This window comes from Eulemur rufifrons, chromosome 8, assembly GCF_041146395.1.
Source record: "Eulemur rufifrons isolate Redbay chromosome 8, OSU_ERuf_1, whole genome shotgun sequence".
Lineage (NCBI taxonomy): Eukaryota > Metazoa > Chordata > Mammalia > Primates > Lemuridae > Eulemur > Eulemur rufifrons.
Window position 1 is genome coordinate 114,553,436 of NC_090990.1, and position 12,094 is coordinate 114,565,529.

Sequence of the window (12,094 nt, forward strand, 5' to 3'; positions counted from 1 at the left end):
GGTAGCAGAGACTTTGGAGTAGGCACGGGGCTGAGACAAGAAAGAATCTTCTGGGCAGGAGGGCCACAAATCACATCCTCCTGTGACCTGGGCCAGGTGGTCTTCCTGAGACCCAAGCACTGTCGTCTCAGGCAAGGAGAGAGGCGGGACAGGGAGGAGCAGAGTGGGAGGGCTCAGGGGGTGGGCTCAGACTCGTGGCTGAGTGCAGGGCCCAGCTGAGCCCTGCTTCACAAACGTGGAGCGGAAACTCCTGGGGGAAGCGGATCCTTTTGCCCACTTAGAAGTCATTCACCTCAGTGATCCTGTGGCTTTGCACTTCTGCGGCCAGGCACGGCCCACCCAGGGCTGGAACAAGACGTGGAATTCCTTATCTCAACCTTATTCCCACTGAGGCTCAGCTGTGCAGGATGCAGTTCTGAAAGGGGCACAGAACGCCCCTGGAATAAATCGAAGACTCAGAGCCAGTGGGGGCTGTGCCAGGTAATTCAGTCGCTGCACAGGAACATCTCTGCTCCCACCAGGGTGGGCAGTGCCCCCCAGTGGAAAAGATAAAAACCCTCCTCGCACTCATCTTAAGATGCAGCCCCAATAAACTGAACCCCCGAACTGCAGAGTGCGCAGTGCAGCACTTTTGTACTGCCCAGGAGGGGTTTCTCTAATCATGTAAGTTGAAGACAGTTTAGTATGGCATTCAAGAGGGTGTCTGGGGTAGAAAACCACGTATTACAAGTGCCCTATTTGGTGTATAAGCAAAGGGGTATACAGTTTGGGTTAATATGAAATCATTCTCTTCACACCCACAAAGTAAGTATTAAATGAACATTTAAAAAATACCCATTTGAAGGTCTATCAAGTTGTGATATAGCCGGAAACGCCCACCTTTCTCAGTCCTGGCGAGCCCCAGACCTTGAGGGTCTCCTGGGTCGCTGTGAGCCCCAAACCTCAGAAGCTGAGCCCTGGCCCTTTCCTGGCCTCATCCGTTCCAATTCTGTAAACTATAGCTGTAGAGCTATTTCTTTTTCTTTTTTTTTACTTTTTAGATTTTAATATTTTTAAACAGCTTTATCATGATATAATTTACATACCATGCCATTTACTCATTTAAAATATACAATTCAAATAATTTTTACAATAGTCACAGAGTTGTGTGACCATTGCTACAATTGAATTTTATTTAACTTTATTTATTTATTTGTTAGAGATGGGGTCTCGCTCTGTGCCCAGACTGGAGTGCAATGGCATGATCATAGCTCACTGCAGTCTTGAACTTCTGGGCTCAAGCAGTCCTTCCACCTCAACCTCCTGAGCAGCTGGGACTACAGGCACACACCACCATGCCTGGCTAATTTTTTCTTATTTTTTGTAGAGACAGGGTTAGCGCTATGTCACCCAGGCTGGTCTCAAACTCCTGGCCTCAAACAATCCTACTGCCTCAGCTTCCCTAAGTGCTGGGATTATAGGCATGAGCCACTGCACCCAGCCTACAATCTAATTTTAGAACATTCTTGTCACCCTGAAAAAGAAACCCTGTATCCATTAATAGCCATTCCCCATATCCCTACCTACACCCCACACCCAATCCTTAGCAAAAACTAATCTACTTTCTGTCTCTATAGATTTACCTCCCTGGGACATTTCACATAAATGGACTCATACAAGCTGTCCCCATTCGTGGCTGGCTTCTTTCACTTAACATGGTGTTCTCAAGGTTCATCCATGTTGTGGTATGTATTGATACTTCATTCCTTTCTACAACTGAAAAATATGGCACATTTTGTTTATCCACTTGTCATTTGATGAAGAAGAGCTATTTGTTTAAAGATGGCCCTTTGTTTTCCTTTCCAACTCCCAATCAGAAAGGGCATCCATAGAGCTGGGTTCAGGGGTGCACACCTGTAGTCCTAGCTACTTGGGAATCTAAGCCAGGAAGACCCCTTAAGCCCAGGAGTTCAAGTCCAGCCTGGGTAACATAGTGAGAGCCCATCTCTAAAAAGAAAAAAAGAGAGGACATCCCTGAAGATACCCAGACAGTGTGCCCCCAGGCCACCTTGAGCGTCCTGTCCCCTCTGGTAGGATCTGATTTTGGGGCACACTCCAGCAAATCCTCCAGGTTGACTCTTGGGCTGATCTGAGGGCTGATACAGGGAAAATTTTTCAAGTAGTGATTTCTGGCACCCAAAGATTGTCACTGTCAAGGGTATGAAGGAGTAGGAACACTGCTATGGTCTGAACGTTCCCCAAATTCCTACTGAAACTTAATCGCCAATGCAGTAATGTTGAGAGGTGGGGCCTTTGGGAGGTGATTAGGTCAGAGTGGTATCTGCCCTTGAGAATGGGCTTAGAGCCCTTTTGGAACCAGTTCACCCCTCCTGCCTTTCTGCCTTCCCCCACGTGAGGAGGCAAAAGCAGCTGTCACCAGACACTGAATCTACTGGCACCTTGATCTTGGACTCCCAGCCCCAGAACTGTGAGAAATAACTTTCTTTCTTTATAAATTACTCAGTCAAAGGTATTTTGTTATAGCAGCAGAACCAGACTGAGACAAATGTCAAAGGTTGCCCTTTGGGGCTCAAGGGCCTTGGCTCCACCTCAGTCCCCTCCCAACCAAAGCCACCCTAGAGGAGCACACAGTCTGAGTGTGTCATATGCCATGCAAACTCAGCTCTGGGGCACGACCCCAGCCCTGGAGCCTCTGCTAAGTTGACCTTCTGTCTTTGGCTTTGGGAGGCTTCCTGCTCCTCCCAGGGTCTCACCTGCAGTCACTGTCCCCTGGAGCCTGGTGGCCAAGACCCCTCAGAAAGGGTGACTGGATAGAAGAGGCAGCCATCAATACATCAAGACGCACTCATGCTGTGCCTGCTCAGTCATGAGCCAAGTGGGATTCCGGAGACTACACTATCCCTCTCCCATGTTCCCCGTTACATGTTCAGGTGGAGTTGGGTTTAGCAGCAGACTTTCATTTACTCTTCTCTGAATATGTTGGGCCCTCAGGGGACCTCCAGGGAAGATCCTCTGCTCTGGCCTCTGCCCTCCACGCAGTCTGTGTCTGGCCCTTCCTCCTCCGCGAGGAGGGCTCCAGGGGCCGGCCCACCCCGCCTCCCGTGGGATACCGGAGATACGGAGGAGGCATTAACCATGATGGATGGCAGAAAATGCAGGTTCGAGGAGGTGGGCGGAATGATGAAAACCCCCAGAGAGGCAGCTCCTCCTGTTCACGCCGTGTCCCGGGGATACGCACATGCAGGTGGGGGGCCCTCAGTGGTGACATTCTGACCCCCACGCACCTCCGCGCTCTTAACCCTGGAGACGCTGTGAGAGGACATGTCCTCAGCCTGTCCTAAAATCCCAGCAGGAGGACGACAGATGCTCCTAAGAAAGAAGTATCTAGGATGGGACAAGGCCCCAGGTGGCAATCAAGCATTTTTTCTGTGCTCCCTGGGGTGGCAGACCTCTTTCCACAAGTGGAAGCGTGTCCTGCTACACCTTTGGCTGCGTCTAACACGTGGGGATATCCGAGGAAAGGTCCCCATCTGCCTTGGGGGGGTGGCCCCTTTCTGAGGCTCAGCTCGTCCACGCTATCCCGTGTTGCCACTAGATGGTGCCAGACACCACTAGCTGGGGATGAAAGGTTTGGGGCCAGAGGCGGTAAAGGCTGTCACTGAGGGTCCCCCATCTTGAAGGTATGTCCATTTCACCGGATTTTAATTTAATTCTCCTAGAATTCATTTTTCTTGTAGGTAAATTATTCTCATAAGTAGATTATTTTGATATTTATGAAGAACATATTCCTGAATATAAAGAATACTCACGAATATGTTTTTCTTAGCCCCCCAGCCTCCCTCTGTCTGACCTCCTGTCTTCAGCAGCAGCAGCAGCAAGCTGAGGCAAAGACCAACTTTGCCTTCCTCAAAATTCTGCTGTAAGAAAATGAGAATGGTCTCAGACTGAAAAGGCATGATGTTACTTACCTCTCTGATCAAAGAACAAGAGAATTCCCCAGCCAGTGGAGAAGAATGTGAGACTAGGGTGCAGGACACAAGTACAACACAAAATATATCTACGAGATTGCAAAGGTGACAAAAACAAAAATGACAATACATTAGTTACTGACTCTTAATCTTTCCAGTTAGTAAAACATAAAATTTCAAACTGCACATCAGTATTTGCTTACTGAAAAAAATAACTAAATGTTTCAATTTAAAAAAAAAATGAGAATGGATCCAATTAGATTAAATTGCAGCGGCTGGCGTGTCCGTGAGCGCCATGAGGCACCCCCACTCCTGCAGCCACCTTCGCCCCCAGGCCGGCTCTGCTCGCAGGGAGGGGCACGCTTTGGGAAGGGCCTCACAAAAGGTCAAGACCAGGCAGCAGTGCGTGGTACCTTGAGATCCAAAGGACAAGGACGGTCAAATTGGAATCCTGGACACAGAAGGACCAGGACCTGAGCCTGAAATGAGGAGAGAAAGAGACTCGTGGACTATAGGAAGGTCACATGTCAGCAGAGCAGGTGGCGCTGTCCACGAAAGGAGACAAAAGCAGAGAAAGATCCTTGTGGGGGGGCCTGGCCTGGCCTGAAGGGATCCTGCAGTGAAGATGTCCCGAGTGCCCTGGGCAGGGTTGGGGACAAATGCAGAACGAGGCCCCCAGGCCTCAGCAGCCACAGTCCTCCTGGAGGCTTCTGGGAAAGAGTGGGATGGGCAATACTTCCACATTTTCCTAGACTAAGAACTAAGGAGGAGAAGAGGCAGTGGGACCAGGAACCTGCCTTTACAGGAAGCTCCCGGGCCCTGGGTCCAGGCGCGGGGCTCAGGACCTCGCCAGCTCCATCACTAATAGGGATTTCCTCCCCCCGGGCACATGGAGGCCTGGTGGGGTCAAATATTTGACATAAAGCCAATGGGACCAAGTTTCAGAAACAAGAATTGCAACCAGACCCTGCTAAGCGGTCTCAGCAACAGTGTCCCCACCCCATGCCCGCTCACAGCCCCTTGCTGCCTCCCTCTGTCAGAGCAGTGCCCTCCCTGCCCAGAGCCCGGGGAGCTACCTCTTGCCCCTCTCAAAGAGGCTCTGAAATCCACTTTCTCCCAAAAAAAATGCCCTGGTGGGGGCGGGGGGGGGACACCAGTCCCATTCCTCCCCGACCCGGACACAGCCTGGTCCCTGCCCTCCTCCCTGAGTCCCCACACAGGCAGGGGCCCTGTCTGAAAGCCACAGCAGGAGCACCACGCCACACACCTCAGTCCATTCAGTTCACGTTTTTATTCTGAAGCCGCAGGTTGGTGTACGGTTGCCGTCCAGGTCTGCAATCCATGCCCCTCCAGCCCCCCCTGCTCCCTCCCGTCTCTTCTTGCTCTCTCTGCAGCCTGGCAGAGCACTGCCCAGCTCAAGGTCACGACCTGCCCTCAGGGGCTGGTCCTTGGAAAGGAGCTGTTCGAGGTACTCCCTAACTGCTCTCTAAAATGCCAGTGTCAGACGGCACGTTAATGCGGGGGCAGTGGGCGCTGGGGGCTTCACTGGCAAGGTGTCAGGAGGGGCCTTAGAGGTATTGCAATTCTGGCCTGGTGGGCTGGCCAAAGGTCACAGGTCACAGGCCACAGGCTTGCTGAGACCAGAGCCTTCAGGAGGCTGAGTGACCTCCCTGGCTCCCACAGCTGCCTTGAGATGACTGTCCACTGCCATCTGGGAAGAGCTCGCCTTGGGCCTGTAGTCTAAAAGGGAGGAATTAATCAATGAAAGGAAGATGAGCAACCCTCAGGTTGGTCCTCTGACTCTGAGCGAAGCACCCAAGGGCCTGCGCTCAGGAACGTCTAATTCAGGGAGAAAGCGCATGCAGAGAGAGGGGCAGGGCCCAGGAGAAGAGCAGGTCACCCAGGGAGAGGAGGTGGATGTCCTTTCTGCCATTTACAAACACTCAGGCAGCCTGGGCAGAGAAGAGAACCAGGCTGGCAACCACCCAGGGCCACAGCCCAGGCCGGGATGCCCTCAGACTGGCCTGGTGGGCCGCGCCACAGTGGGAGGTGCGTGCATAGTGCGTACTAGGCAGGAGGGATCAGAGTAACCAGTGTATGGAGTCGGGGGGAGCCCGGTCGCACGGTAGAAACAAAAATCCAGAAGAGCCCCCATAGGCTGTGCTCAGGAAGAGGCCCGGTGGTATCCTGAGGCCAGGAAAGCTCCTAAAAGTTGATGTTCTTCAAGTTTATGGAGCAGCGGTACCTGCCGTCCAGGAACCTGGAGCACAGCAGGTTGGGCAGGCAGGGACAGGTGTGGTGCTGCCGTTTCCCGAGGAAGGGGATCTGGGGAGAGAAGAGCAACAGAGGGAGGTGGAGCCCTGGTAGGAGCCCCTGGTCAGCCCAGCCCCGCAAATGTCTCACCTGCACACGCTGCCCCCTCCCCTCCACTGAGCACAGCTATAGCAGCAAGTGGGGATGAGGAGAGGAGGCACAGAGCGGCTAAGCAACATGCCAAGTGCCAAGATCACACAGCTAATGTGCAGAAAAGCCAGGGTGTGAACACAGGCAATCTGGCTCTGGAGACCCAGCACACGTGTGCCTGCACACACGCACACGCACACACGTTGATTGAATACTTGTATGCTCAGCACCCTGGTAGGTCCCAGGGCACAGCTGGGAACAGGGTGGCCACCGTCTCTGCCCTCTGACGCACACCCCAGAGGAGTGCTGAACCACTGGGCTATCCTCAAGGGACTTTGAATAGGAGCACAGGTCCAGTGTCAGACTGCCTGGGTTCAAATCCCAGGTCTGCCACTTCCCAGACGTGTGACCATCAGCAAATTATTTAGCCTCTCTGTGCCTCAGCTTTATTATCTGTAAAATAGGTTAATAATAGCACCTACCACATATGGTTGTAAAGAGGTTAAAATTGTATATTTACAAAAAGCACTTAGTATGCAGAGTGGCATGCAGGAGGCACTCAGCACTAGTTTTCATTATCACTGCTATCCCCACTGGGAATGTGGGTCTGCAGCTGAGCCACCTCTCATGCCACAAGGTTAGGAGGACGGCTGAGCTGTCCAGCCCCCTTCACCGCCCGCTGGCCTCCTCATCCCCCCAGGCCGGGGCGGGGGTAGGGGGTGCTGAGATTGGGAGGAAGCCTGCTGGAGGATGCTCTGAGTCCAGAGGAGCACTGAGAGCTTAGGTCCAGGCAAGTGCCCAGGTTGAAAGTGGCTGGAAGCCTGAGCCTGAGGCCAGGCCCCACCCCCCCACCCCATCCCCCTGTATAGTCAGGGGATGCAACGGCAGCTGGGGGTTGAGGGGGTGACTGACTATACAGAAGCCAAAGCCTTGTGGACCCTGTTATGTCCTCTGGGCCGGGAGCTGGCAGTCAGGGACGGGAACAGGGCAGGAGCTACGTGCTTAGGGCACAAAAGTCAGTACCTCCCCAAAGTGTGTGCCCCGGGCACCTCAATTGCCTCACTCTAGTCCTGACCCCATGTGGGAGGCCATCTTGCAGGTCTTAATGCTCTAGAATAGAGCATCCAACAGAGCAAAGGGCATTTGTGACGTTTTCAAAATCTGAATTTGTTCTATCCATGAAAGACCTCAGGGGTAGTTATTCTGTTCCCTCGTTGTACACATGAGGTCCAGACAAGTTAAGCTAATTTGCCCAAGACCAGCAGCAAGTGAGGGGCTGGGGGGGCCAGCCCCTGGTCTAATAGCCTACGAGATTGGTAGCACCAATCCACCAGGTTGCCCCCAAAAAGCCAGGGGGCAGCGCCCAACATCAGTGAGATAGAACGAGAATTGGCATCAGAAAACTGCCGTTCCTCAGTCCCAGCTCTGTCTCATTGCCCGTGTGTCTTGAGCAAGTCACACAACTTTGCCACCTCGGTTTCCTCACCATTGCCCAGGGGTTGCTGTGAGGATCAAGTTAGATCAGTGGTTCTCCAGCCTGTGCTAGAAGGTTGCATGCGGACAATGTCTGGCCCTGTACAAATAAATGTCAACGTATTCTACGTAGGGCACTAAGTAAGCCAGGCGCCTGGGGGTGGCGGGGCAGCAGCACCTCCGTGGCTGCTTGTTTGCCCACACAGTCGGGCTGGGTCAGCAGTCAGGGAGTGGGGCTGCCCTGTCCCACTGTCCCGCACTGTCCTCGCTCTGGAGCCAGCCTCTGGAGCCTCCCTGGCTAGAGCAAGGTCCGGGACCTCCCCATCTGCTCAGCCCCTGGCTCGCCCACACTGTACACCCGCAGTGTCTGCGTGGTACCTTGTGGCTGCTGGGGTGACACTCCTCTCCTTCCCGCCCCAGGGGGGTGCACATCCGCAGCCCTCGCAGCCACAGGCTGATGGCACAGCACGTACGTGCGCCACACTGGACGTCCCGCTCACAGGCCTGCCGGGGGAGAGAAAAGGGGGCAGCCCGTTAGTGCCACCCACGAGAAACCAGAAGGGAAAGGTGTACCCAAAAAGCCCGGGTTAGGATCAGAGAAGGAGATGCTGAGAGTGTCCCCGCTGGCCTCAGCTAACAGGACCCCTCGGGCTGAGCCTTATCGCGCTGCTTCTCTCATGGGCGGGGCTCAGGGCCCAGTGGGCATCCGACCTGGGTCTAAGGAGACATCCAAGCTCCTCTGAGACCACTCAGGAGGGAGACAGTTCTCCTTTCCTGACGAGTCTGGGGGCTAGAAGGCACAGCTTTTTTAGGGCCAGGAGATGCCCAGTGGATGCTGGTGGAATTGAATTAATTAGAATTCTGTGACAGGGAGAGGCCTCAGTGGCCCAAATCCCTGGGTGCTCAGTGCTGAGTTGTCTTGGGCCAGGATTCTCCAACCCTGACCCGGCCCCCATGGTTGAAGCCTCCCCTCTGCCTGTGGGTACCCCCTCAACCCTCAGAGGCCCGGCCTCATCCAAGGGGCCAGCACCCCAGGAACAGATGCCTCGCCCCGTGTTTCTCTGTTGACCTCTCTGATCCCTAGAGACGGATGGACCCTCTGGGTTGGGCTCCCAGACAGGGACTGAGTGGCCCTGTCTGGTTTCTGGAAGGTGCCGTTTGTAAAGAAGACACACAAGCCCACATTAAACAAAAGCCAGGGTTGGAGAAAACAGAACTCTGAACTGCTCCAGACATAAGTGGGGACCTGATGGAGAAGCATCCAAACTTTCCACCACTCCCGGAGAAGCTCTGTGGCTTTTCTGAGCCAGAATTCAAAGCTGGGCTTTGGTTGCCTTTTCTCCAATAGAGGTCCATGGAGCACCTTCTGGCTGCCCGTGGGGGGTGTGGCAGGAAGCTCCCAGCTTGCTCAGCCCCGAGAGGGAGAGAGGGAGAGAGGGCATGCCAAGTCTGCCCGTCACCCAGCAGACGTGCAGTTGCCGTCTAAGGGCTGTGCCAGTCTGCAGCCCGACAAGGGCGCATCTCGCCCCCGCCGGCCCCCTGAAAGCTCAAGGTTAGGGCGAAGTGGACCCCACTTGACTCTTCTTCTCCCACACTGTGGGCACTGTTGCCCCACTCTGGGAGGAGGGACCCTACAGCCCTGAATTTGGGGACATAGCAATACCCCCATTTCAAAAAAGAAAAAAGAAAAGAAAAGAAAGTTTTCCTTTCTTTTCCATTCTGTGAACAATACAACTAATCCAATTCCAGGACTTGTTTAGCATTTCTCTACATTTCCATTCTCTGTGTAAAAAGTTGAAGGAGGTTGAAATAAAAGTTAATTTCTCCTGTTTTGTTTTGTTTTTTTTTTTTTCCTAGCTGCTTTCACCTGGAAAGTTCTCAGGTAAAATGACACTTCCTGTTTTAATAAGAATGGTCCTGCCCCTATAACGCAATGTGTGCTCCCATTTAAGGATGGTTTGGGGTAAAGCCAAACATCTGAGAGAAAACCATGATCCCTGCGTTGAACAGTAAAATATACAATACCCCTCGCTGAACCTCTGCTAGGAGACTGGATTTCTACTTGTTTTCTGGACATGTGCTTTTGGGCACACTCAGCCAAATGTTGATGTCGCCCATATTCCTCTCAGAACTAACTGGGCACAGAGTGAAAGAGTTTCAAGATATCCTTTCTTATGAGTGGAGAAAGCAGAGATTAAGCTTACGCAACAGAAGCTAATAAGCTTACTGTCTTTAATTAACCTTCCTGCCTTTAATTAAGTCAACATGCTACGTAAGTTGAAATTGACTTATGAACCAGACTGTGTATAAAAGCCAAAATTTACACAAAAGATAAATTGGGTATGCCAGTCCACTTTATAAAGGAATTCTTTATTACACAACAGGAATCTTCATTTTACTAAAGGACTGAACTTCAAATTTTTCAATGCTTTCCTAATGCATTTAAAACAGGGTTTGATTTACACACCGTTTCTCAAAATCGGATTCTGTTTAGTAGAGTGAGGTCTAACTAATCTGCAAATCACAGGCAATCCCTCTCCGAAGTGCTGTCTGATGGCTAACTCCCCACTCCCCTTGGTTGTGGTGCATTGAGCCCACAGAGCCACCTGTGTGTTCCTGCACTCACCTCCCCTGCAGATCCTGACATCTTCCCGAAACCCAGGGCGTAGAGACAACTTACCCCGGTGATCACAGCACAGTCCGACACAGTTACTAGCAGGAGAATGATTGAGACTTGCACGGTGCCTCTCATGGTCACTTGGGCGAAGGCAAAGCACTGCCGTCTCCGACGCCTCTAGCTTCCTCCTGCTCGGCCTTGTGCCCAGCAAGCTGGGAGGCCAGGCTCTCCTGCACCCCCACCTGCTCCCAGATGTCTATGGTCAGGATCCAGGGCTGCCTGTGGACGCCTCCTCTCTGCTCTTGCCTTCCCCGTCACCGATGTTATTCAGATGATCTCAGAGGCGAAGATGAGACCTGAATCCCTAACAACATTAAATCACCATCAAAACCAATAAAAATGGATACTTGGGTGGTGGGGGGGGGAGGCTTTGACAGTTGCTCTAACTCTCCCAAGAACGCAGTGATTCAGACAGTTATGTACATTTCACTCGATGTTCTTTTCTGCCTCTGGGCATCCTTCTATCTTGCTTGGGGTGGGGGTGGGGGGCACTTTGGTAATGAATTAAGGGATTTGCAACATCACCATTTATCCTCCCCTGCACCAAACCATGCAACGTACAGGATTATTGGTTGCCTCACACTCAAGCTGACAAGAATTATCTGAGTATTTACCATGGGCTTAACACTGAGGTAGCTGAGAAGACACAGGAGGATAAGGTGGCATCCCTGGTCCTCTAAAAGGTTAAAATGCCAATGAAGCAGTGAGGAAAAACATACCAGGCTTGTGGAGTTGATGTTCCTGAGCAGCAAACATAAGGATTTGCTCTCTATCAGGCGCAGGACAAACAGCAGCAAATGTCGCTTGGTACAGGAACCAAAGGGCAGAAGACTGGAAAACACTCTCTCACCATCCTGCGGAGGCCGGTGGACTGAGGTGTGTGAAAAGGCACCAGGAGCCACATCACCAGCCTCCCTGTTTTATGGGTTGAGCACGAGAGCGGCCTTGTGTGAGGGCCAGCACAGTGAGCTCAAATGCCAGTGTGGCGGAAAGTCAACTTTGGGCATAGCCCCTCCTGCTGGGAGCCCCTGGCCCCAGCCTCTCTGTGCCAGGCTTCCCAGAGAGCGCCTCAGTCCTTTATCAGACTGTAGCCGGTTCCATGAACCCCTATATGATTTTTATAATCCTCTCCTTGAACTAACTACTTGACCCATTTCTGTTTCCCAGACATGATGGACTCCTGGCCCCAAGTGATCCTCCTGCCTCGGCCTCCAAAGTGCTGGGATTATAGGCGTGAGCCACCACACTTGCCCTGAAATGGTGGGTTTCCTACAAGACAAAAGAGTTGAGATTCTCAAGGTCCCTGGGCAGACTTCCTGACACCAAGATTCACCATCCCCCACAACCTGCCCCCAGTGCATGTAGCCTCTTGTGAGATGCACCACGACCTGCCCCCCACTATATCCCTTAGTCGGGGAGTCGGATTTGAGGCAGCTTCTCCTGTTCACCCAACAAGACATCTGTCCTATAAAAATTCCTTTCTTCCTTGGCGATCCTCATTATCTCAATAATCAGATTTTTGTGCGACAAGCAACTGGACCTAGACTGAAACCTCCCTGTCATTCCAACAGGA

At 52.4% G+C, this 12,094-nt stretch overlaps 1 protein-coding gene across 1 annotated transcript; it reads right to left on the minus strand.

Annotated features, from left to right (window-relative positions):
- Nucleotides 1-6,173: 6,173 nt before the first annotated feature.
- Nucleotides 6,174-10,596, minus strand: PROK1 (prokineticin 1). The gene is made up of 3 exons (XM_069479007.1): nt 10,525-10,596; nt 8,223-8,348; nt 6,174-6,293 (listed from the first exon to the last, which is right to left on the minus strand). The coding sequence occupies exons 1-3, from the start codon at nt 10,594-10,596 to the stop codon at nt 6,174-6,176; spliced, it is 318 nt and encodes a 105-aa protein (XP_069335108.1).
- Nucleotides 10,597-12,094: the final 1,498 nt, after the last annotated feature.